Source organism: Rhinichthys klamathensis, unplaced genomic scaffold (assembly GCF_029890125.1).
Source record: "Rhinichthys klamathensis goyatoka isolate OS25496 unplaced genomic scaffold, OSU_Roscu_1.1 h1tg000275l_1, whole genome shotgun sequence".
In the NCBI taxonomy this organism is placed as follows: domain Eukaryota; kingdom Metazoa; phylum Chordata; class Actinopteri; order Cypriniformes; family Leuciscidae; genus Rhinichthys; species Rhinichthys klamathensis.
The window spans coordinates 900,089-927,360 of NW_026606794.1; the positions used below are offsets into that span (position 1 = coordinate 900,089).

At 38.6% G+C, this 27,272-nt stretch overlaps 2 protein-coding genes across 4 annotated transcripts; one reads left to right on the top strand and one right to left on the bottom strand.

Moving 5' to 3' along the window:
* Positions 1 to 90: 90 nt before the first annotated feature.
* Positions 91 to 1,379, top strand: cskmt (citrate synthase lysine methyltransferase). Its single transcript, XM_056268573.1, has 2 exons — positions 91 to 189; positions 558 to 1,379. The coding sequence occupies exons 1-2, from the start codon at positions 102 to 104 to the stop codon at positions 1,232 to 1,234; spliced, it is 765 nt and encodes a 254-aa protein (XP_056124548.1). The 5' UTR covers positions 91 to 101; the 3' UTR covers positions 1,235 to 1,379.
* A 247-nt stretch (positions 1,380 to 1,626) lies between these two features.
* Positions 1,627 to 22,108, bottom strand: fam113 (family with sequence similarity 113). Of its 3 annotated transcripts, none has more exons than XM_056268727.1 (10): positions 11,235 to 11,462; positions 11,020 to 11,088; positions 10,833 to 10,912; positions 10,175 to 10,407; positions 9,923 to 10,073; positions 9,595 to 9,829; positions 9,314 to 9,400; positions 2,859 to 2,921; positions 1,845 to 1,967; positions 1,627 to 1,762 (listed from the first exon to the last, which is right to left on the bottom strand). In XM_056268727.1, exons 2-10 carry the CDS (start codon positions 11,075 to 11,077, stop codon positions 1,653 to 1,655), a joined length of 1,140 nt encoding a protein of 379 aa, XP_056124702.1. In that variant the 5' UTR covers positions 11,078 to 11,088; positions 11,235 to 11,462; the 3' UTR covers positions 1,627 to 1,652. The 3 variants fall into 3 exon arrangements, with proteins under 3 accessions (XP_056124702.1, XP_056124703.1, XP_056124704.1); XM_056268728.1 differs by having other exon boundaries at positions 11,020 to 11,092; XM_056268729.1 differs by lacking the exons at positions 11,020 to 11,088; positions 11,235 to 11,462 and adding an exon at positions 22,043 to 22,108.
* Positions 22,109 to 27,272: the final 5,164 nt, after the last annotated feature.

Sequence of the window (27,272 nt, forward strand, 5' to 3'; positions counted from 1 at the left end):
AAAGCCCGTCTACGGGACATATTAGACATTCTCTGGTTCAGTTCAGTCAGTCATAGAATCACACATGCTGCCGGTGTTTTGGTTTAAGCTGGGTATTTAAAATGATGTCATTTAAAAGGCTTGCAGTGTCGCTAAGCACCCTTCAAAAGCTGTCGGAGGCTTACAGATGGCACCATACTAGTTTGACAAGTACGTGTATTTTATTTGTCAAGAGTTTTACTTGGGTCTAGAGATTCAATTTGATTGGTACTTTTGGGGAAATAGATTTCCGTGTAATTACCATAGGTAAGTGCACGATTAGAAAATACTTGTATTTAACGTCCACATGCGTCTGCACAAATCGGAATAGCAACTTTAATTACCATTTCCAAACAAGTTTCTAAACAGCTGTCTGCCACAAATTAAGGGCCCCGTGGTCTGATTGCTGTTTCAGTCATATTTGCCATGTAGTAGTTTCGGTTATTCGCTTGCATCATCTTTAAAAATACTTGTGAGTTAAAGGGTAAAAATATGTATTTTTATTCTTTACGCTAATTATGTATAACTGGTGTTCACAGATGAGTTGATTGAAACCATGGACAAAAAAGCAACATGGGACAGATTCTACACAGAAAAAGGAAGCAAAGGCCAATTCAAGAATTTTGAATGGTTCTTCGGATTTCACTCAGTTAAGGACTTCATTCTTCCTGTACTTGGGACCATGTCTCATTCCCACCGTGGCCCATTCAACATCCTGGACATGGGTTGTGGCACATCCGCATTAGGACCCTGTATCTACAGAGCGTCTCCGTGTGCTGTAAAGGTTACTTGTGCTGATATCTCCCCGGTGGCAGTGAGACTTATGGAGAAGCACACTAATTCTGCTTCAGTACAACCATGCAACCCATCCTCTGCTCTTGCTTTCCTGGAACTTGACTGCACACAGTTGAGAGGACACTTTGGGACCAGAAGCCTGGACATGATATTGGACAAGGGTACTACTGATGCTTTAGTTAGGTCTACAGAAGGTAAAGCTAAGGCTGGACAGATAGTGAGGCAATGCTTACAGGTGCTGAAGCCCTCAGGGATTCTCTTACAGTTCTCAGATGAGGATCCTGATGCCAGGCTTGTATGGCTAGAAAGACAAGTTAGAGGAGCAGAACTGACAGCTGATGTAGGATTTCGAGAGGTGGGAGAATTGAGAGGGGTCAGTTATTTTTGCTATGAGATTTCTCCTTGTACACCCCACTCTTAAAAGACAATGCATTCAAATTTCTCTGCCTTCTAAAAGGGTTTCTAAGTGACAAAACAGTCTGTCTAACAATACTGAACACTGATAATATAAATATATATATATGTAAATGTAAAAGTCTGTTTACATTCTTTGCATCAGATGAAGACAAATCTATTTCACACTTTTGTAAAAAAACTGATTTTTTTTTTATTAAAAAAAAAAGAATTTGTCAAACATTCTGTGGTCCTTATTTTTCACCAATGTGGGAAATTACTTTAAGAATCATAACATTGAATGAAACCAGCATAATTTAAAACAAAATATGAATAAGGAGAATTTAGTGCATAGTTAACGTACACCCTCCCAAAAAAAAAAAAAAAAAGGAGAAAAACAAGGGGTGTATTATGGCCATACACAATGAGATATCGTCTCGATGGATTTAATATCTGTAAGGATGTAGTCTCTCTCGTGTACTTGGTTTTCGGTGTTTCTGCTTCATGACTAAGTTGTTCACTGGCCAGTTGGGGAAAGCAGCTGAATTGTTAGCACCTAAAAAACATAATCAGCCTTTTTTAGCAATATTATATTAATATTAAATCATGATGATTTGAGAAAATAATAAAACCTGTACCTCTGTAAAAGGTTTCCCTTTCAAAGCTCTGGTAACCTGCAGTCATGTGGGGTGGCAGATCATCATGGCAGTACTGTGATCTGAAGCCATTGACCATCCTTTGACCCGGCGTCCAGACTGGACCTGGAAGATGAGAATAAAAACGGTCCCTTTTAGAAAGCACTGGAGGATATTGTAGTTTTTAGGCATGTTTGGTTTTATTAATATTAACAAAAGCAAACATGACTAAAAACTACAATATCCCCAGTGCTTTCTAAAAGTTGTACAATTAGTGGTTCAAAATGAGCCATTATGAGGATTAGAGTTCTCAACGGGTCGGGTCGGCCCGACAAACCCGACGGGACCCGCGGGTTCGGGTCGAAAATATTTGCAAATGACTCGGGTCGGGTCGGACCTCGGGCTTAATCTTTTGAATTGTACAGTGAAAGAAAAAAAAACATTTATTATTCATCGCTGCTGTTCACTGTAAAGAAAGTCTGGCTGCTGCGTGCAACGTGCATCGCGACGCGAGGGCAGACCTGACGCCGCTGCGTGCACGCCTTTAGCCCGGAGAAGAAGATGGAGTTGGTGAAAAGTAAACTTGCTGCAGGTGAAATCACCGTTGCTCAGGGGCGGCGCGTTGTGTGATTATCTCGGCAGTTTAGGACATCGCACAAGATTTGCGTCAATACAGAAAACATTTAATCACTGGATAGTTTTTTTCGTTTATTGAAATGTGGTTTATGTCAGCTGGATGGGCGGAATGTGTGAGACGTGAGAGTGCGCGCGCACTCTCACATAGTCATAGAATACATTCTATTCTACATACATCACTCACCGATCAAAAGGGTGGCGTCGGGCCGCGGGTCGGGTTCGGGCAGATAATTCATGTTGATGTGTCGGGTTACATCGGGTCCGGGCTTTAAAAGCCACGGGCCGGGTCGGGTCGGGTTGTAATTTTCAGGCCCGTTGAGAACTCTAATGAGGATTATTACGTTGGTTGAGTGAATTTTCTCAAGAGTGGTTGATTGTTACCATTGTTGTAGTGGATGGCGGGCATCATGGGTGGATTAAAGCACCTCTGGTTCCTATACGGACCTGTTAAAAAAAGGCAAGTTTTGAATTACTTGGAGAGGGGGAAAAAAGGAATCTATGTGAACTTATACTATCATTTAAAAGTTTGGGGTTGGTAAGGTTTTTAAAATGTTTTTAAAGGTGACCTATAATTCAAAATTGAATTTACCTTGGTATAGTCAAATAACAAGAGTTCAGTGCATGGACATGACATAGAGTGAATCTCAAACTGGACTGTTTTCGCGTTCTCATTTAATTCACGTTTATGAAAAACACCCCTGAAAAACGGTCGGTTCTCCACACAATACCGACTGTGACGCAATAGTCGGGATCATTAATATGTACGCCTCCAAATATTTGCATAATGCCAGCCCTCAATGCCAGGCGGAACTGCGCAGCCGAAGCATGGCAGTTGCTCAGTGTGGATGTACACATGAACACAAAAGTATTTTTTAGTTCCTTCATCTGAGCCTCTGAAGAAACAATGGGTTAATTTTATTTTCTCTGGAATTTTTCAAACATTTCACCGACTGTTTCCTCAACTTGGGCCAATACAGAGCTGGCCTCGGATTGAGCTACCAAGCAACACTTTCTGATGTGTAATTGTTCAAGTTCAGACAGGTAATCTTTCTCTCAAAATCGTTCAATACTGTTTATGCATCAGTAAGTCAAGCCAGTGACTAAAATATCAGCTTCACATCGTTTCTTTTAGTAGGATGAAAATAATCGTATTTAAATTGTGAACAAATTATATACAGAAAGCGATCAAAGAACAATCTTTCCACACAGCGCGAGTTTATCTGGACACTTGCCAAACTCGTTATCTAATCAATGACGCACGTTACTGCACAACGAAGCTCTTACTGTATTTACATCATCGTGTTTGCATTGGTGAAAGCAGAGAGAGTGCAGAAACTGCTTTGCAATGATAAGATCTTCATTCTCGCGATCAACACACTGTCATCTGCTCAATGCTCATCACGGCAACATTTTATGTGATGGGAATAGATCTAAATACTTTAAAAACATCTCACGATTCGTTAATCTCGATAGCTGTTATAGTAAAAACGTATAATAGCAGTAGTAAAAGTATTCGGGAGAGAGTTTCACATGTAATATGTAGCTATTTCATATGCAAGCATGTCAGCCAATCACAGCAGTGGCCGCGGTTACACTGAATCCCACAGCAGACACGCCCCTTCAAACAGAGTGTTCAAATCAGAGGCTAAAAGCAGGCTAGGAAAAATGCCATTTATTTCTAAATTATGATTATTTTTTATCTAAAAAACATACTAACATTATAAGGGTAACCCAGGAAACATTATAAAATAATTAAAAAAAACATTCTAGGGCACCTTTAAAGTCTCTTACACTCACCAAGATTGCATTTATTAGCTCAAAAATAGAATAAAAATAGTAATATTGTGAAAAATGTTTCAATTACATATTAGCCAACATGTTAGTCATAAAAATGTGCAAAGAAAGAAGCTTCTTTGCACATTTTTAACCCCACATGAATCGACTATAGGTAAGACTTGACGATGTGACCGGTCCTAGTATAGGTCATAAACCCTGCCTCCCCGTGTTATTCAACGGGATGTGAGACCAACTAAACAATTAATTACACTTCACACATCTTTTTTCCAAAGATAGTTTCTGTCATTTACTGTAGTTTCTATCACATTGATGTAATTTCAAGTGTTTGTTTTTAAAATAAGTTTGTTTTTAGTTAGTTATTTGATGCTATAAAAACGGTGCTGTGACATCATGATTAACAGGTTCTCTGTGCGAAGTAGTCACTGAAGCACCAACTGACTTTTTTTCATAATGTTGACTATGTGGTTGGTAATTGTACCTTATTTTAACGAGGTACTGCAATCAGCAGACATCATTGGAGAGGAACGGAGCAGACAGAGGCCACTTAAGAAAAGTGCAGGGCGTGTGCTAGTGATTGATTCAGCGAGAGTGAGGGCGGGGCCTTGATTTCACGGCTTTACTTCCTGCTCACGACAGCGCATGTCTGGTCCCGAAAACGCTACTGCGCAGACTCAAGTCCCAAGATGTCAGCTCCATATCGGGACACTGGCGGCTTCAGGTCTCTCCAATGGAAAAGAGCGAAGGGGCGTCGTCCATCTTTTTTTTACAGTCTATGGATTCGACTATGAAAATCCTTAGTCTGGGACACCCCTAAACCCATAAGACTTTTGTTCATCTTCGAAACACAAATAAAGTTGAGAGCTTTCGGTCCCTACATAGACAGCTACGCAACTGACATTTTGACAATCTATATAATGAACAGATTGAGTTTAGGCTTTTATTCACATATAAACATTCATCAACTCACACATCAGTTGTGGTAAACGGGAGCTCAAGCATGTTCGCTTGACGTGCAAGAACCAATAAGGTTCATTCTCATGTTACGCAGCACGTTTGAGCCTTAGTAAGAACCAATGAGGCTCATTCTTGTGTGTTACGCAGCACGTTTGAGCTTCCGCTTTCCCGAAGTTTGTTCTCGCGTGTCAAGCAGGTTCAGATGAGCTTCTGTTTATGTTCGCTGATCAAAGTTTATGTGAATAAAAGAATAAATTCAATCTGTTCATCATATAAAGCGATCGAGTCTCTTCAGAAAGTTTGGACTAAACCGCACGTTTCATAGGGATTAGTTATACAATCTCTTTATGAACTTTTTGAAGTATAAAAGTGTCAGTTGCATAGCGGTCTATGGAGAGACAGAAAGCTCTCAGATTTCATCAAAAATATCTTCATTTGTGTTCCTCGTGTTTGGAACGACATGAGGGCGAGTAATTAATGACAGAACTTTCATTTTTGGGTGAACTATCCCTTTAAATTATACCCATGACTCTACTGCGGTATCACCACTTACAGTATGGGATTGTGCAAAAGCATATTTCAGAGGTGGGACCATTTCATTCACAAGTGCCAAGAAGAGAGAGAGGGTAGCTAAACAACAAGAATGAGAACACCAAGCAATCTTAGGCCCCATCCACACTACTGCGTTTTAGTTTAGAAACGGATAATTAAAGCGAATACGATCTCAGTCCACACCAGCGTTTTAGCTGCGTATTAGAATTGATCACCGTCCACATTAAAACGACTGAAAACGCGGATCACGTGACCATTCACCAACACTGGGCATGCGCGTGCCGGTGTAAACACAACTTCATTGATAAAATTATCCCACCATGCTCTGGGTTAACCCCAAACCGACGCTCCATGTACGGTCAACGCCGCCGCTGCACACGGGAATGGTCACAGATCGCTCGAATAATAGCTTGACTCCGGCGCATGTAGGCAGTTATAGCGTTGTAAAATGCAGAATTTACTTGTACAACAGCTGCTAGCAAAGATATACGCCATAACTGATGACACCCAATCATAGAGCCGAGCGTGAGCCTCTATTACGTCATCGTTTCTAAAGTCCTCCGTTTTGACCCGTCTACACTAAAACGCCCTCCGGAGATTCAAAACGAAAAACGGATCGGCAGCGTTTCTAAACTTCTCCGTTTTGGGTTTCCGTTTTTGCCGTTTTAGTCTGGACGGGAGGTGCAAACGTAGCAAAAGGTCTCCGGTTTTAAACGAAAACGCAGTAGTGTGGACGGGGCCTAAGGTTTAACCAAAGATATGAAAATGGCTATACGGCTAGTAGATTGTTAGTTACTAGATTCTTTTTTTTGTACAATATTTGAAGATCTTTGCTTCTTAATCTAAGTACGATCAACCTGATGAAATGGCACAATCCTGCTAGTCCAGGACCTGATGGATATATAAATGAGTTTTATAAATTTTTTAATTAACTATGGGAGAATGATGGGAGATGTCATCTTCACCCCCTTACTGCCGATGGAAATCAATCTAACGGGACTTACAAATTAGCTTCGTGGATGAGACAATTAAATAAAGCTTTATAACCAAGAAGTTTGATCACATGATATTATTTAATTAGCCACAAGTAACAATGTTTAATGCTAAATTAGGCTACTACCTCGTAACATGTCACTTTACTTGTCAATTTAAATGGTGGGGTAACGCAGCTCAGTTTTACGTGTTCAAAACAATTATACTAAAAGTACATTTGAACATATAAAGTGAATATGGATCAAACTGAGGCTATAGATATCAATGGTTAAATCTCAAAACAAATCCAAATTAAAAGCAGGTTTAAATGGGCCAAGAATGGGTTGAAGTACTTTGGTATCTTTATCCCCTCCTCAGACCAATTACACAATACAAAATAAAAATTTGAAGAACTATACATAAATCATTTAGCATGTCTAAGAAAATTTCATCTGCAGCTAGTATGGGTTATCTTAATGACTTTGTACCATCCCATTCAGACCCAGGTTTTAAAAAGTGGTCTTAATATGGACTTAGCCATCTGCATCAAATATTCCACAATGATGCACTTGAATAATTTAAACACATAAGAAATGAATCCACACTCCCAAGGTCTAAACATTTAGATATTCACAACCGAGACATTTCCTCACAACACATAAGGAATAAGAATGTTAAAAAACCCTCACTAATAAATGTTTTTTTTTTTTTTTTTAAAGAAATACAAACTGGACAGGATCAAAAAGACCATTTCTAAAGGATACCTGTTATTTTCATCTAATAATTCAAATAACACTTTACAGGTAAAGGAGAAATGGGAGGCCGAAATTAACAGAACGATTTCTTTCGAAACTTGGCAGGAAGCTTGTGGAGAGGAACATCTTGTGACCAGCTCTAATATCTGAAGGGACTAGGGAGTTCAAATGGAAGATAATACTTTTTTTTTTTTAAACTTCACAGATAATATCAAAATGGCATCCTGTTCAGACAAATGTTGGAGAAACTGTGGACAGTATCAGGGAACTACACTAACATTTTCCACTGGTGGCACTTGCGCTACTTACTTTTTCAGTTACTAGCGCAAAACATGATTTGGTCGCACAAATTATTTATAGTAAGCTACTCTGGATAATAATGACCAATAATGAAACTGTATTGCATACAGATGTGCTTTTTATTTTACTTGCCATCTTTTAAACCAAATGCCTTCTTGTTTTCTTTAAAATTGGTTGGGATAGATTTACTGCAATAGAAAATACAGTAGGCCTACACAATAAAGTGCTAAATGAATTTCTTTTGGATTTCAACATGCTATTGCAGGCACAGATGGGTAGACTTCTGAACTCTTAAGGAAAAATAAAATAAATATAATCCACTTCGCGTGCTTCATACTGTCATAGTGAAGCTTCAATGATTTGTGTTTGAATTGTTTTGACGCAGTTACAAATTTGGACAGTCCTGAAGGCCCACAGAATTTACAGTAGGGCTGCACGATATTGGTAAAAAATGACATTGCGATATTTGATTTTTCTGTGATATATATTGCGATATAAAAACAATTTCAAACAAAAAGCTCTATTTGGAAAGAATGAATCATTCTAGAATGACTGGGGTGGTTTTGTCATGGAGTAAATCCACATAGAAACTAATATTAATAGAATGTTTTAATGTAGTTAACTAGACTTTAATAAATGGAACCTTATTGTAAAGTGTTTCTGATTTATGTCTCTTGAGTTCAGTGTTGGACAGATCAGTTGTTTTAACCATTCATTAAAGTGAATCGGTTCAAAGGAGTCATATTAGTTCGCGAATCGGACGTGTCATTAACGGACCACGGCACACGTTGTGTGATTATCCAGGCAGTTTAGGACATCGCACAACATTTGTCTCACTCTCAACACAGAAAACATTTCATCACTAGATAGATTTTTTTGTTTTGTTTATTGAAAGTGTGGTTTATGTCATATTTGTGTGGAAAGCTTTTCAGAGAAGATGAGGCAACGTTATTTTAGCACAATTCACAACCAGTGGTAGTTCAGGAAAAAAATACCATCGTGTATTCTCAAAGATATTCAGTCAACTCAATTCATTAATATGAGCGAGGGCGGGAGAGAGAGCAAGACAGTGTGAAGACGGCGAGAGAGTGCGCGCGCGCGGCTTTCACTCTCTCTCGTTCTCTCAGTTAAACAAGCGCGAAGCCAACTTGATGTGTTGAATGCTCAGAGAACGTTATAAAACGTATTCTTAAAATACACATTTCTGTTTTAATAAATGCTCATAGTAAATCATAGCATATTGCCTAAAACATATAGGTACAAAAATAATCAAACGGTGATACATTTGCGACCCATTAAAAATTAGGGTCGCAATGGCATTTCAAAAGGTCGCATATGCGACCATTTTGGTCGCAGTGTAGTTCCCTGAGTATGTTGGTAACCAAACCCATATTTTGTGGTCGTCCAAAATTATGACATTATTGGAAGGATGGATTTACGCATCAATATTCACTAAACAAAAGTAATACAAATTTACAGAGCCCAAACTTTTGCTTGATAATGTACCTGGATGGCGAGCAGGAGCACTTGAAGTAGCCGTTTGCCAGCTATGGTTCTCAGGTAATGGTGGGCGATTATCTGCATTAATCTGGTCTGCAAAAAAGCAAAGCAAAAAAGAACAAACATAAATGGGTGACTAAATGTTCCATGTATCCTTAAGTAAGCCATTAACTAAAAATGTTTGGCTGGTATGGATCAATATATTTCACTTTCAAAATTATAGAAACTTATTTTGCAGCTTTAAACCTCAGATAACCAATGACACCAACTCAATCTGCATTTCTCACCCAGTTTTGGCAGTTCCACACCCCATGCCTGTGCAACATGCTCCAGGAGCAGGCATGTGATCTTTCTGTGGGCGACGGCATTCCAGTGTACACCGTCTTTCATCCGGTGTTGCAGACTGAAGCGAAACTGGAAGTGCAAGTCCAGCACATCAAAGCCGAACTTGTTGGCAAGAGTGGCTCCAAAGTAATTGGCTTCAATCACATCAAATCTTAATGAAGGACCCATATGTTCAATCTGAGTTTGTGGACAAGATAAAAAAAAAGGATTATTGACTCTCACCACTGTTCATGATGTTTCATCCCCTACCATTATTTTTTTGTAACCCACCTCTGGGACCAGGAAACCTCCCAAAATCTTCTTTCCCAGGGGCATAGTCATGTTCCACACAACCAGGCTCTCTTCTGGCAAAATGGTCTTTAGCTTCATGAAGAACTTGTTGAGGTTTTCTTTGTACTCCAAGGCCCATTCACGGCTGTACCTGTGCAGTATAGTAAAACAAAAATCATGTTAATTTAAAAATAATTATGAAATGTTAAATATCTTATGTCTGTAACAAGATGTAATGACGAGCACTCCTACCTGGATATGTCCCATACACAAGAGTTGATGATAACCAGGTCTGGTTTTATGCCCTTTTCAAAGTCAGCTAGGATGCTCTCCACATATCTTGAGAAAACTCGAGTCACAAAATAGAAGCGGATCAAGTGGTGATCTGTGCAGTACTGTCTCACTTCTCTATACGCAGTGCCGTTATTCATCTGGCCCAACCGGCCACCTTCCACCAGGCAATCCTGTTCGAACGAAAACTCACCCTAGGATATATGGATAAGATAGATGGGTCATCAGACATTGCTTAACCAGTTATCTCTATACAAGATATTAATTTCCTTCACATACACAGCAGCTTCATTTGCTCCCATTTATTGATTACATGGAAGAAAAAATATCCTATGGACATGCTACCTGTTTTTTAGCTGGTCATTGGATTGTCAACAAGCTACTATGTCCCAAAAACAAGCTTGACAACCTTAAAGTGACCTGGAACTGTAGCTGGTCTAAAATGGCCTACCAGTTTACACCAGCTAAAAACAGCTGCCATATTGGGTACCAAATATAGTCTCTTAATCTGGATTTTACAACAAAATAATTAAGCTAAATTTAAAAGATTCAATGTTTGAACGTGTAAATTTTATGATTAAAAGGAGACAATTCATGAAACATGCATTCAGATACTGACCTTGCTTTTTAACTGGGACAAACTTAAATATGCGTCTCTCTGTAGGATTAGGACTAAATCCTTGTAGACAGAGCGCTGAACTGGAGGGAAAATTAAGTCATTCTTGTTTTAAAAAATCAAGTGTAGTTTAGAGTGGAAAATCACGAAGGTCAATACTATCACAATATTAATCTCCATCAGTACTCACTTGAATCTCCTAACACCACAACAAATTTGTTGTGGAGCAGTTGAGCCACAGGCCTCATCGTGCCGTTCCCTGCCTCACATTGAAATCATAGTAATAAATTGAAAAGCAAAACACACGCAAACTTTGTAATAACAAATGACAATTCGATACACGTTGGGTTTGAAACGTTAACCCGGGTTTCCTTGTATCAAACACCATAAATCACCAAAACATACCTGTTAAACCAAGAATTCCGTAAAAGATGAGCGAGGATAAATTGAGTGTCGTAACTGTCAAGGGTGTGAAGAAAAGTAAGATATTGCTCCCCTTGCGGTTAATATGGGCAAACACATGCTAATTAGCTTTTTAGACTTCCTTTGGTCGGTCTAATTACAGTGATCTCTTGTCTTTAACCTATTTAAAGAGGACAACTTAAAGGGGTGGTTCAGAATTTTGGACATCGGGCCTCATTTCCAAGTTAGCCTGGGTGTTGTTTATCAGTGGAGACCGTTTTCAAAAAATTTCATCCAGTCGTTCCAGTTGCTAGCGCGACAACGGTAACTGCTAGCCTGCCATTAAAAACAGTTTTACCCACTCCACAGTACACCAAAAGCAAATAAATTATAACGCCAGACTATCGATATAAATGTCTGTTAAGAAGAGAATAATGTTACAAATCAAACTACCCTTTCATCGCATTGCAATAGTTATACTTTGTTCCCTGTATTATATGTCCAAAATTCTGAACCACCCATTACAGCAAACATAAAGTACACTTTATAGAAAACATAACTCACAGTAAACTAATACTGTACTCATATATACTTGCGTTTTGTTATTAAAAAAAGTAATATATTTAGATTCAATTCCAAATATTTTAGAATAGTGGCACCATGATAAAAAAGTAGAGAAATTACACAAATGGTAAAATGGGTACACATATGTAAAAAGTATAGTTAACAACAGACCTAACCAAAATGTTTTTGAGTACAACTAAATATTTCCTTTTTGAATGAACTTTTTTATCCCTTTTATTGTTTACTTATTGTCTGTTCATTCCAATTTCATCAACACTTTAGGCTATACATTTCTAAACTTAATTTGTGAAATCTTTGCACATAATTCTCATACAAAAAGGCAGAAACAATTCATTGTCAATTACAGTATATATTCATATTATAAAGCACTTCTCATGTTACTGGCTATGTGGTATTTCTCATTTGTAAATCACGCTGGATTGAAGTATCTGCTAAATAAATAGGCTATATGTTGGCTACATTTAAACAACCTGAACATTCATACAATCAATTTACAAATCCACCTATACTTACAATTTACAATTGAAGTACAATCAAACAGCCATATAATGTCACCAGTCACATACAATACCAATCTGAAGTTCATGTAAAGTGCTTACTGAGGTTTATTCACAATATTATTGCTTGGTCTGTAAAAGACCTCTAACCCTCAAGGCCAAACAGCATCACGTATTTCTTTAGTCGATCTATCACAAATTCATCATTGCGAGGCAGATTCTTCTTCACTGATTCTTTAAAACCCCAATGTCTCAACAACCAAACTCGCCATTCACACCTGTCGTTCACTTTAAGTCTCGTCCAACGAATGGGATCTCTATTCACAGTGTTGCTCATTAAATGCTTTAGCTTCCTGAACTCAACACATTTAAGATCCTCCATAATTTCACCAAGATCAGTTATCCGTTTTTTTTCCCCTACAAATAGATAAATAATTATCAGGTGTTAAAATGTTTTAAAATGAGAAATTCAAAGAGAATTTTGTTTAGAATCAGTTTAATATGTTTTTACAGTGTACAAAACAAAAATGTCTTACCTGTTTTTCTTGAGAATTATCAAACGCCTCCATGCATTTTTGAAGTAATTTTATCCCTTTTCCTTATTTTTAAAGATGAACTTTAATTCGCAGTTCAGTCACATCTTTATCTTAGAAGACCTCAAATGTAGGATGGTGATTACCATCATGCTAGAGTTTGAATAAGTTCCCCTAAAGGGTTAAAAAATAAAAATAAAAATAACCATACACAAAAAGGCTGTACAGCATTTCCCAATGTTATTAAAATCAATAAAGCATTTTTCATTTCCTTTGCCAATGGACATGTGCCCCATTAGCTTCACAGTGATAAAACAACTAAAATGCATCAAAATAAATGTCTTTGGGGTGAAAGAACCTGCTGGTTCAAATATAGATTATAGGTATGGATAAGCAAATGTCTGGGACAAACAATCTCTGAATTTATAAACATTGTTTGGACTCTTTGGTTATTTTTGAGGTCAGAATATACTGTACTCTGTAATTAAGTACTCTTGTTGCTGATTTTTTTATCTGTTGACCAAACAAGAATATGTGAAGTATATTAAAAATCTACAAAGGCAAAAGTACAACAAATTAAGAGGTTTTAAGGGAAAATTTTCTTTTTTAAAGATTTTGCTACAGTGTTGTGTATTATGGCCATTCACAATGAGATATTGTCTCGATGGATTTAATATCTGTAAGGATGTAGTCTCTCTCGTGTACATGGATTTCGATGTTTCTGCTTCATGACTAAGTTGTTCACTGGCCAGTTGGGGAAAGTAGCTGAATTGTTAGCACCTAAAAAACATAATCAGCCTTTTAGCACAATATTACATTAATATTAGATCCTGATGATTTGAGAAAATAATAAAACCTGTACCTCTGTAAAAGATTTCCCTTTCAAAGCTCTGAACCTGCAGTCATGTGGGGTGGCAGATCATCATGGCGGTACTGTGATCTGAAGCCATTGACCATCCTTTGACCTGGCGTCCAGACTGGACCTGGAAGATGAGAATAAAAACGGTCCCTTTTAGAAAGCACTGGAGGATATTGTAGTTTTTAGGCATGTTTGGTTTTATTAATATTAACAAAACCAAACATGACTAAAAACTACAATATCCCCAGTGCTTTCTAAAAGTTGTACAATTAGTGGTTCAAAATGAGCCATTATGAGGATTATTACGTTGGTTGAGTGAATTTTCTCAAGAGTGGTTGATTGTTACCATTGTTGTAGTGGACGGCAGGCATCACGGGTGGATTAAAGCACCTCTGGTTCCTATACGGACCTGTTCAAAAAGGCATGTTTTGAATTACTTGGAAAGGGGGAAAAAAGGAATCTATGTGAACTTATACTATCAATCAAAAGTTTGGGGTTGGTAAGATTTTTTTAAAATGTTTCAATTACATACAAGCCCCCCTCCTCTCCTCTAATGGCTCTAATGTTAAGGGCCTTCTGTTGCTAACTGTCAGATAGCTTTCTTTCAAGAAAGTTATCTGTCTGTCACAGAACATGAGAAATTGAAGAGGTCATGGGCAGATAAAGTGTACTTTTCTTCTCATCCATTAGGGAAAAGGAAAGGAGTGTCTATCCTGATACAGAGACAGGCCAAATTTTATTTAGCAATGACCTATAAGGATACAGAGGGAAGATTCATTTAGGTAAATGGCTCTATAGACGGCACTGATGTCTCACTTATGAAAGTGTATGCACCAAATTATGATAGGCATGCTTTTATTAAAGTTCTCTTCTCAATGTAATTATACAGCATAGCTTTGGAGTATTATTAATTGGGGATTTTAATTGTATTATGTTGCAACATTTGAACAGACAGCCCATTTCTAACACCCCACTCTCCTAAATGAGTAAGAAGTTAAAGTACCAATCTTATAAATTTGGACTTGTACACGTGCGGAGAAGCAAATTTGCAAATTGTAGAGATTTTATGGTTTACTCCCATAGACTTGCATCTCATTGTAGGATATATTTTTTTTTCACTCCCAAGAATGAGCTTCATAGAATAGCTAACTTGAACATACTACTGATGACCGTGTTGGACAATTCACCTGTTGAACTGAAATAGGGCATAGAACTAAGCACAAACTTCCAAACAATGGAGACTAAATGCTTTGCTCCTCAACGATAAAGCATTCATTTCTTTCATCACAACAGAACTTAAAGGGATAGTTCTCATGTAGTTACAAACCCGTATAGGGGTGACCCCGAATAGTCGAAGATTCGATGCTTCGATAGGAGGAGCCTGATTCAACTACCAAACACATGGTCGAAACTTCACAGAGGTGTTATGAAACGAGGATCATGCCATTTTGGCTATATGAGGGTGCTCAATGTCTGATTTCACATAACGGTTTTCTGTCAATACGTTAATATAGGAGCCTATTATGATAATGCTGTAAATAAAAATGTGCAAAGAAAGAAGCTTTTAATATATATTTTTAACGTGCGTGAATAAATCCAGACACCCAGTGACAGACTTAAATTTCACTTTCGATCAGTGACCGACCGAGGAGCATCTTGGCGGCAGGGATTTAAATCTATAAAAATGTCTGGGATAAGAAAATCTAAAGTGTGGATGCACACCATCAGAAAGGATATTCCCCAAGGCTGGATTTAGCATCAGGAAAAACATGATTGCACTTCTGCCGACCAACGTTAACAAGTTGGTTTTCTATGGTAGGAAAATGCTTAACGTGTAATTAAAAGCGTTGCGTTTATATTCTGGGCTCATCTGCTTTTCTTTAGGCTATATATAGAGTATGCTTCATTAATAAGGTGTGTACAGAATTTGATCTTTTAATATAACGGTCTTAAGGACATTAAGCCGTTAAAACGTTTTAGAATGTATTTTACCCGCACACACAATTTGAAAAGACTCAAACGGACACAGGCAGAGTGAAAGACTGGATTTTTCTCTCAATCAGGAAGGGTACAAGTGATTTCAAAACATTTCAGCCGATTCTAATTCGATTTTTGGATGCTGTGAACATGTTAAGCTAAACTGCCACTCCAGTTTGGCGTTTATTGTCGTTTCTGCAGTTAAAAAGACAAAGTTGACAATTCTGGCTATACTTTCGTTATTTTTATAATTTCTTTATTTTTATTTAATTTATTGATCACTCAGGGTTATCTATTTGAACTATTTGTGGCTTGTGTTTTGAATATATGTTCCCCTGCACTTCAGGCATTTTGCAAACATTTGTTCTGCATCTTGTGACTTGATTCTGACTTATTTCGTTTTGTATTTTTATTTAGTAGAAACGTATATTCTGTTCTAATTTAATTCTGTAAATTAGTTGATTATTTTTCAGTGCATCGATGTTGCACTCTGTACTTAGAGCCTGCTCGCACAGGCAATATAGTGACTTAATTTGATTTGCATGTGAAATGCAAATCCTGTCAGCAGTTATTTGTTATTTCTTAGTTTTATTGATCCGAAATGTTTTTATACATTTTCTTCTATAATTGTGTGATGTTCTGTACATCGCGGCTTTAAAGTGGAAATTAAGCAGTCAGTCAAGTTTCCATTATTTAGAAAACTGATTTTCACTCTAATAAAAAAAAATATAAAGATGAAAATGGATTATTGAATAAAAATAAAAACGGTCACTTTAATACAGTAGTCAACATTTGAAGTAGATCAAAACCTTTCATCAAAGTTATACATGAATTTTGAACAATAACTGTTCTTGTCTTAGGACAACTTTGATGAACTTTTTTGATTCACTTCAAATGTTGACTGCTCTATAACCAAAAAAAAATAACCAATACATAACCAATACATAAAAATAACCAAATATGACTAAAAACTACAATATCCCCAGTGCTTTCTAAAAGTTGTACAATCAGTGGCTCAAAATGAGCCATTATGAGGATTATTACATTGGTTGAGTGAATTTTCTCAAGAGTGGTTGATTGTTACCATTGTTGTAGTGGATGGCGGGCATCATAGGTGGATTAAAGCACCTCTGGTTCCTATACGGACCTGTTAAAAAAGGCATGTTTTGAATTTGAAAGTTACTTGGAGGGGGGAAAAAGTTATATTTTAAAAAATATATTTTTAAAAGTCTCTTGCAGTCTAAAGCCCTATATGCACTGGATAAGTATTACCTGGTGACCTCTAGTCATTTGTAATAATTGAGGAGGTTGTCTGTGATCTTAAAGGGGTCATATAATGGTACATGCACTTTTACAAGTTGATTGTACTGAAATGTGTGTTGGCAGTGCCTGTACACAAACATCATATAATGATAAAAATCCATCCAGTGGTTTTGTTTTAATCTCCTTATATGTTTTCCCCTGCCTCAAATCAAGCCGTTCGTTTTTGTGACGTCAATAAAACGGACCCCCCTCCCACGACTGTTGATTGACGGGAGCGTTTCAACACAGACCCGCCCTCGCACATGAGGTAGCTGTCAATCATAGTCTGCGCGGACCGGCGCGGTCATTGTTGATATGCTGGAGCACTGTCTATGAGCAGAATGGCGTCTAAGCGATTGTGGTGTTCTGTTCTTGGGTGTAATAACGAACGCAGTCATTTTAATGTTCCTGAATCCGAACCGCTGAAGACGCAGTGGCTGAGTTTTGTTTTCGAAGGGAATATTCCCCACGAGCAACGTCAATGCTCTCGTGTTTGCGCGAATCATTTCTCACCAGACTGCTTTATAGACGAGGGTCAGTATAAAGCTGGATTTGCTAAGAAGCTTTGCTAAAAAGGATCGGTACCAGATATTCGTGTTCCTGCTGAACCTCCAGAAGAACGGAAGTGAGTGAAACGTTTTATTAAACTTTATTTTAATATATTAATCTTTGCAAATCGCTAGCTGCACGCTTCACAATGAATGCGTCTAAGGTTTACACTCAGGGTACATTACGGCATGTTTTCTATGTATGAGGTTCTCAATATAATTCATAATTCCACGTTTATACTGAACAACGCGTTATGGTTATATTGTTATTGTGTTACAAACGGTGTATGCGCAGAACAGAGGGGTGGAGTGAGCGCAGCTCATGATCATTTAAAGTCATATGCACTGAAACGGCGTGCTGAAAACAGAGCTGTTTTTGACCAGGTAAAATAAGTGTTTTCTTACAATATTAATGAGAATTTTTAATTAAAGTATATTACAAACTTTTAATTTAGACCCTAAAGAATCATATTAGCTTGTACAAAAATGGCATTATATGACCCCTTTAATCCTGTGCCAATCGGCCATGTCTGTAATTTGTAAAGTAAAAATTCCCCCGCAAATCCAGTGCGAATAGGGCTTAAGACTCCATTTATTAGATCAAATAATAACAATAAAAAACAGCAAAATTGTGAAATATAATTAGTATTTAAAATAATTGTTTTCTATTTAAATATATTTTAAAATGTAATTTATTCCTGTAATGGCAAATCTGAATTTTCAGCATCATTACTCCAGTCTTCAGTGTCACATGATCAGGGCTTGACATTAACACCCGCCAAATGCGGTGGATTTCAGCGTTGGCTTAAAGTGACAGTAGCCTAATATACCGGCTGCCAAATTATGAGATGCTATTAAAAATATCTATATGGTAGTTATTCCCCTATGGTATCGGTGTCCAAATTGTGGCCAGTGAAAACGCTGAGTGGCTAGTAACTTTGGAAAACCACTAGCCACAGTGGCTGGTGAGCAAAAAAGTTAATGTCAAGCCCTGCACATGATCCTTCAGAAATACATCTGATAATGCTGATTTGGTGCTAAAGAAACATTTCTTATTATAATCAATGTTAAAAACAGTTGTTCTGCATCGCATTTTTCTGGAAACCAAGATAAATTGAATGATTTTTTGATGAACAAATTTCAAAAGAGCAATTTATTTAGTAACAATGTAAGTCTTTACTGTCACTTTTGATAAATTTAATGCATCGTTGCTAATTTAAAGAGCCCAAATTTTTGGTTGATAATGTACCTGGATGGCGAGCAGGAGCACTTGAAGTAGCCGTTTGCCAGCTATGGTTCTCAGTTAATGGTGGGCGATTATCTGCATTAATCTGGTCTGCAAAAAAAGCAAAGCAAAAAAGAACAAACATAAATGGGTGACTAAATGTTCCATGCATCCTTAGGCAAGTCATTAATCAAAAATATGATTATTTGAACTGTTTGGTTGGTATTAGGGCTGCACGATTAATCGCAATAAAACCGCACGCGATTTGGCAAAGGCTGCGATATTATATGCGCAGCTTTTCACTGCAGTGCGGCTGACTGGTAGCCTGGATGCCAGCCCGAACCCCGCCCACAACATGTTTTGTTCGGGAAGTTCGGTCTGGACTCGCTCCATTGAGGAGTAATTATGACCGGTTCAGAAAACGTCGGGCCAATCAAATTGCCAGGGCGGGCTTTATACGATGATTGACAGATGATCTGCAGTTACGTAATCATCACGTCATTGAAGAGCGCTTGGGTTGAATTCGTTTACAGCAAAGATAACTGCCGCTGGAGAATTGAGATTTCACGAGTTCACACTTACAAGTAAGTCAGATCGAATAAATGCCTATATTATATTACTTGTAAGTGCGAACTCGTGAAATATGACGTGCTGTCTGAGGAGAGGGCTCCGTGATCGGCATTCGGCCCGAACCCAGAGTAACGTTACTCCCCCGTATTCTAAATAACAGAAAGTGAGCAGTCGGGGTGGTGGACGAGAGATGCTGAAAAACTGTCAAGGAGTGTTAGGTGAGTTGACTGAGTGATTATGCTTCCTCTCAGGCTGATAGGGTAACGTTAGACATGGTATTGTTTGATGACAAGTTGATTAGAATGATTATTTGAACGTGCTCCTCCCGAACTTTGTTTATGAAACATCATGTGTAGTGTAGATTATGCCATCGCGTCTGTTAAGATATCGACAGCGCATTGCTTTTAAAAGAGGAACAGAGAACCGCGATAAAGGCATTTGTCGGTCGGAAAGATGAATGAAGAACATGCGTCATTTACTCCATTGCTCTGATTGGTTGTAGGTCTATCCAATTGAATGGAGAGGCATTTTCTTTCCTGGTACGGTTGAAACACGCCCCATAATCACAGCCCAATGGATCAATTTCAGACTCATGTTCTTTCTAGAATATGAGTATGACGAAGTCAGGCTAGCTGACTGGTAGTAAATGCTGCTCCGTTTGAACGCCAGAGGGCGCTCTCACGCAGACACGATAAATAAGCACCGCCGCAGAAGTAGAATAACGCGCATCATCATTCCAGGAAATCCCTATCGCTGTAGCTGAATAAAGAGAAGATTGAAATGCTTTGATTGATTAAACATGACTTATAAATACACGACTGCCTTATTCTGTGTAAGAAGCCACATCATATCACAAATTATGCTCATCATTATGAAGTGAGTTTGGAGTAAATGCATGTTATTAAATGTTGTCTTTTGTTGGACAAGAGGTTCATAAATGCTTCTCATGTTTGGAAAGATGTTTGACGCGTGTTGCTTTTTCAAATGCACGTTATAAGTGACTCAACTCACAGTGCTTTCAGATGGAGCAGCATTTACAGAGCCGTATATCAATGACGAGCTGCGCGTAAAAGTTAATAATCGCAGCCTTTGCGATTTCAAAATCGTGATAACCCATCTCGATTTAAGTGCGATTAATCGTGCAGCCCTAGTTGGTATGGATCAATATATCCTACTTTTAAAATTATAGAAACTTACTTTGCAGCTTTAAAACTCAGATAACCAATGACACCAACTCAATCTGCATTTCTCACCCAGTTTTGGCAGTTCCACACCCCATGCCTGTGCAACATGCTCCAGGAGCAGGCATGTGATCTTTCTGTGGGCGACGGCATTCCAGTGTACACCGTCTTTCATCCGGTGTTGCAGGCTGAAGCGAAACTGGAAGTGCAAGTCCAGCACATCAAAGCCGAACTTGTTGGCAAGAGTGGCTCCAAAGTAATTGGCTTCAATCACATCAAATCTTAATGAAGGACCCATATGTTCAATCTGAGTTTGTGGGCAAGATGAAAAAGGATTATTGACTCTCACCACTCTTCATGATGGTTCATCCCCTACCATTATTTTTTTGTAACCCACCTCTGGGACCAGGAAACCTCCCACGATCTTCTTTCCCAGGGGCATAGTCATGTTCCACACAACCAGGCTCTCTTCTGGCAAAATGGTCTTTAGCTTCATGAAGAACTTGTTGAGGTTTTCTTTGTACTCCAAGGGCCATTTACAGCTGTACCTGTGCAGTAAAACAAAAATCATGTTAATCAAAAAATAATTATGACATGCTAAATATCTTATGTCTGTAACGGCACGATGACGAGCACTCCTACCTCGATATATCCCACAAGCAAGAGTTGACGATAACCAGGTCTGGTTTTATGCCCTGTTCAAAGTCAGCTAGGATGCTCTCCAGTCTCCACATATTTAGAGAAAACTCGAGTCACAAAATAGAAGCGGATCAAGTGGTGATCTGTGCGGTACTGTCTCACTTCTCTATACGCAGTGCCGTTATTAATCTGGCCCAACTGGCCACCTTCCACCAGGCAATCCTGTTCGAACGAAAACTCACCCTAGGATATATGGATAAGATAGATGCATCATCAGACATTGCTTAACCAGTTAACTCTATACAAGATAATATGCATTTCCTTCACATACACAGCAGCTTCATTTGCTCCCATTTATTGATTACATGAAATAAAAATGACCAAAACTGTGTTTGTTATTAAGTCTTATTGCCAAAATAGCTTTTGGACATGTTACCAGGTTTTTAGCTGGTCATTGGAAGGTCAACAAGCTACTCTAAACAAGCTTGACAACCTTAAAGTGATATGGCCACCTGGAACTGTGGTCTAAAATGGCCTACCAGTTTACACCATAGACAGTAAAAGAGGTTTACACCAGCTAAAAACAAGCTGCCATATTGGCTACCAAATATAGTCTCTTAATCTGATTTTATAACAAAATAATTTTCTAAATTTAAAAGTTACAATTTTTGAACATGTACATTTTAGGATTAGTAAAAGGAGACACAAATGAAACATACTATCAGATAACGTTACTGACCTTACTTTTTAACTGGGATAAACTTAAATATGCGTCTCTCTGCAAGATTAGCACTAAATCCTTGTAGACAGCGCGCTGAACTGGAGAGAAAATAGTTATATTAAAAATCAAGTGCAGTTTAGACACAATATTAATCTCCGTCAGTAACTTACTAACCTGAACTTCCTAACACCACAACAAACTTGTTGTGAAGCAGTTGAGCCACAGGCCTCATCGTGCCGTTACCTGCCTCACATTGAAATCATAATTGATTGAAAAGCAAAACACACGTAAAATTTGTAGTTTGACAAATGACAATACGATACGCGTTGGGTTTGAAACGTTAACCCCGGGTTTTCTAATATCAAACACCATAAACCAAAACAAACCTGTTAAACCAAGAATTCCGTAAAGAAGGATAACGTGTCGTAACGAGACTTCTGTAGAGAGTGGAGAATTAGATTGTGAACCTGTGAAGTGTGTGCATACGACCATAGACGTTGCTGGCTGCGATACGTCAATGCGTCCGCCATTTTACTGCACTGTAATTAAATGCAAAAAAAAAACAAAAACTGAACATCAACCGACATCAACTGATTTCAGCCAATTCAGTGTTTTGTACGTGGTGTACAAAAAGTTCCATCTCTAGTTATTTAAAATCTCGATATTATCTCGAAAATTTCGATCTCGAAACTTTTTTTTTTTTTAAATAAGGAATTGTCAAAGCTCAGGCTTGTCATGTAGGCTGGCTTTTTATTCTTGGATAAGAATTGTGAAGATATAATTTAATTTTTACATTAAATTAAATAAAGTTTGTGGAAAAAGCATTTTCTGTGATTGACCCGATTTTAAGTCAAGGTCAGACATCAGATCAAATTTGTTATTGATTTTAGCAATAACAAAGATAACTGCGATGGATCATTTATGGTAATACATATGATATGGTACAACTACAGTGCAATGCAATTAATAAATATAAGATAAAGTGAGAAGTAATAGTAAATAGTTTAGTCAATAAAATAAACAAACAGTAGGGTAGACTGGGTACAGTTGAGACACTTTTTGCGTTTTGATTTTTCACACAAAAATAGATGCTGAAAAGACGTGAATTTCCACATGATATGCCACATGACATTTCATGAGCTTGTAGACTAAGATATTATCAATCAATATTACTCATAAGTAGTTTATATTTTCCACAATTAGCTCATAAAAATAAGGTGCTTTTTGTCTCAACTTTGTCTCAACTGTACCCATATGTGGTACAGTTGAGACAGTACCATGGTACAGTTGAGACACCCATTTTTAATGATGTAAAGGTAACTAATCGTTCATTGAAAATATAATAAATAAAGACAAATAAAAAAAATAACAATTGGGTAACATGTTTGTTTATTCATCCATTCAAATTCATTAATGTTATTTAAATTAGCACTGGTTAAATTTTATAAAACAGAAACAATATATTTTATATATTCATTAATAATACACAGTTTAATTATCACAAATACCAATTTTTTATTTCATTTGCAGCTTATGCTGGCTAATTATGACATTTAACCTGTTATCATAACACTGAACAACTAAACAGTGTGTTTCCTCTATCGCGGGTACAGTTAAGACAGTGTGTCTCAACTGTACCCTGATGGCCACCTCGCGCATTTCTCTAGATTTTGCAATGACCATGCCTGAAACAATCCCATGAAATATGCCCGTTTTTAGGGCACAGAATAACGTTTGTGATTATACCAGTTACGTTTAACAGTCACAAACAGTCACAAATAATAAGCTATTCATTGTGGAGTGTGCATGGTGAAGTGAACGTCTTCCCTTAAAGGGATACTCCACCAGTTTTTCTTATTAAACTATGTTATTCCCTTAACTAAGACGAGTTGATACATACCTCTCTCGTCTCAGTGCGTGCACTATATCCCTCTGTATTGCCGCAAAACTATGTTAGCACTTAGCTTAGCCCATGCATTAAATATGGGCCAAGCAGAGAAGCGACCAAACACTTCCACGTTTTCCCTATGTAAACACAGTTACTCGAGTAGTGTAACTTGACCTGGGCTGGTGACACAAAATAAACCGTTGCGCTTTTCTAAGCGTTTAAAATTGATGACTATATTGTATGGCGGAATACCATAACAAGTGCTTTTGAGCACTTCGACTTGGCGCAATAATATCTTCACTCGTGAAAAGATTACCGGCTCCCGCTTCCTCTCCCCCTCCCTCCAATAGCATCCAGCTGCTGACATTTCCGTCAATACTACCAACGTGACTTTTACTACCTGTGCTATTAGCAAACTGCAGATCATTTGCAATGGCCGACTTTGTAGATGATTATGACTTCTTTTAGAAGACCAAGAGCCATATCTGTTTGAACCCGAGTACACGGAGGAGGAATTAGCTCTTGTGGACCGTGAGAGGCAAGAAAGATATGATCCAGAACAGACCGGAGCTGGCGAAAGACCACGGGCTTTCTGTAAGTGATCTGAATATTGTTGGTGTAGCCTCATCCTTTAGGCGTGTTCCTGTGCAGGTATAGTCCTTCTTTGTGAAATGTTCGGAGCAAACACGCCACTTCTTCAGAGTCATCAATGGTGTTTTGGGATTCTTGTTCAAAGCAGCTAACCAAGCTCTCCGCTGTATGTGGTGTGTTGGAATTCGGTGAAAAATGACAGCACTATGTACATTCTCCTTATTTTCACAACCCTTTACGATGCACGCTTTAACCATTATTGTACACAAACTAGCTTCCAACAACCTGTTACTTCGTCAACTCCGCTCGAACTACTACTACCGGCGCATGTCACGTTGTATTGACGGAAATGTCAGAGGGAGGGGGAGAGGAAGCGGGAACCGGTAAGAGGACTTTTCACGAGTGAAGATATTATTGCGCCAAGTCGAAGTGCTCAAAAGCAATTGTTATGGTATTCCGCCATACAATATAGTCATCAATTTTAAACGCTTAGAAAAGCGCAACGGTTTATTTTGTGTCACCAGCCCAGGTCAAGTTACACTACTCGAGTAACTGTGTTTACATAGGGAAAACGTGGAAGTGTTTGGTCGCTTCTCTGCTTGGCCCATATTTAATGCATGGGCTAAGCTAAGTGCTAACATAGTTTTGCGGCAATACAGAGCGATATAGTGCACGCACTGAGACGAGAGAGGTATGTATCAACTCGTCTTAGTTAAGGGAATAACATAGTTTAATAATAAAAACTGGTGGAGTATCCCTTTAGCTTAGCCCATGCATTAAATATGGGCCAAGCAGAGAAGCGACCAAACACTTCCACGTTTTCCCTATGTAAACACAGTTACTCGAGTAGTGTAACTTGACCTGGGCTGGTGACACAAAATAAACCGTTGCGCTTTTCTAAGCGTTTAAAATTGATGACTATATTGTATGGCAGAATACCATAACAAGTGCTTTTGAGCACTTCGACTTGGCGCAATAATATCTTCACTCGTGAAAAGATTACCGGCTCCCGCTTCCTCTCCCCCTCCCTCCAATAGCATCCAGCTGCTGACATTTCCGTCAATACTACCAACGTGACTTTTACTACCTGTGCTATTAGCAAACTGCAGATCATTTGCAATGGCCGACTTTGTAGATGATTATGACTTCTTTTAGAAGACCAAGAGCCATATCTGTTTGAACCCGAGTACACGGAGGAGGAATTAGCTCTTGTGGACCGTGAGAGGCAAGAAAGATATGATCCAGAACAGACCGGAGCTGGCGAAAGACCACGGGCTTTCTGTAAGTGATCTGAATATTGTTGGTGTAGCCTCATCCTTTAGGCGTGTTCCTGTGCAGGTATAGTCCTTCTTTGTGAAATGTTCGGAGCAAACACGCCACTTCTTCAGAGTCATCAATGGTGTTTTGGGATTCTTGTTCAAAGCAGCTAACCAAGCTCTCCGCTGTATGTGGTGTGTTGGAATTCGGTGAAAAATGACAGCACTATGTACATTCTCCTTATTTTCACAACCCTTTACGATGCACGCTTTAACCATTATTGTACACAAACTAGCTTCCAACAACCTGTTACTTCGTCAACTCCGCTCGAACTACTACTACCGGCGCATGTCACGTTGTATTGACGGAAATGTCAGAGGGAGGGGGAGAGGAAGCGGGAGCCGGTAAGAGGACTTTTCACGAGTGAAGATATTATTGCGCCAAGTCGAAGTGCTCAAAAGCAATTGTTATGGTATTCCGCCATACAATATAGTCATCAATTTTAAACGCTTAGAAAAGCGCAACGGTTTATTTTGTGTCACCAGCCCAGGTCAAGTTACACTACTCGAGTAACTGTGTTTACATAGGGAAAACGTGGAAGTGTTTGGTCGCTTCTCTGCTTGGCCCATATTTAATGCATGGGCTAAGCTAAGTGCTAACATAGTTTTGCGGCAATACAGAGCGATATAGTGCACGCACTGAGACGAGAGAGGTATGTATCAACTCGTCTTAGTTAAGGGAATAACATAGTTTAATAATAAAAACTGGTGGAGTATCCCTTTAGCTTAGCCCATGCATTAAATATGGGCCAAGCAGAGAAGCGACCAAACACTTCCACGTTTTCCCTATGTAAACACAGTTACTCGAGTAGTGTAACTTGACCTGGGCTGGTGACACAAAATAAACCGTTGCGCTTTTCTAAGCGTTTAAAATTGATGACTATATTGTATGGCGGAATACCATAACAAGTGCTTTTGAGCACTTCGACTTGGCGCAATAATATCTTCACTCGTGAAAAGATTACCGGCTCCCGCTTCCTCTCCCCCTCCCTCCAATAGCATCCAGCTGCTGACATTTCCGTCAATACTACCAACGTGACTTTTACTACCTGTGCTATTAGCAAACTGCAGATCATTTGCAATGGCCGACTTTGTAGATGATTATGACTTCTTTTAGAAGACCAAGAGCCATATCTGTTTGAACCCGAGTACACGGAGGAGGAATTAGCTCTTGTGGACCGTGAGAGGCAAGAAAGATATGATCCAGAACAGACCGGAGCTGGCGAAAGACCACGGGCTTTCTGTAAGTGATCTGAATATTGTTGGTGTAGCCTCATCCTTTAGGCGTGTTCCTGTGCAGGTATAGTCCTTCTTTGTGAAATGTTCGGAGCAAACACGCCACTTCTTCAGAGTCATCAATGGTGTTTTGGGATTCTTGTTCAAAGCAGCTAACCAAGCTCTCCGCTGTATGTGGTGTGTTGGAATTCGGTGAAAAATGACAGCACTATGTACATTCTCCTTATTTTCACAACCCTTTACGATGCACGCTTTAACCATTATTGTACACAAACTAGCTTCCAACAACCTGTTACTTCGTCAACTCCGCTCGAACTACTACTACCGGCGCATGTCACGTTGTATTGACGGAAATGTCAGAGGGAGGGGGAGA

Excerpts from the sequence above, each read along its gene's own strand:
- fam113 (XM_056268729.1), bottom strand. The coding sequence starts at position 22,100 with ATGAGGCCTGTGGCTCAACTGCTTCACAACAAGTTTGTTGTGGTGTTA. Across the intron at positions 10,074-10,174 it reads TGTGTATGGGACATATCCAG|GTACAGCCGTGAATGGGCCT; the intron begins GTAGGAGTGCTC and ends TATACTGCACAG. Across the intron at positions 2,922-9,313 it reads TGCTCCTGCTCGCCATCCAG|GTCCGTATAGGAACCAGAGG; the intron begins GTACATTATCAA and ends TTTTTTTAACAG.
- cskmt (XM_056268573.1), top strand. The coding sequence starts at position 102 with ATGATGTCATTTAAAAGGCTTGCAGTGTCGCTAAGCACCCTTCAAAAG. Across the intron at positions 190-557 it reads GCACCATACTAGTTTGACAA|ATGAGTTGATTGAAACCATG; the intron begins GTACGTGTATTT and ends TGGTGTTCACAG.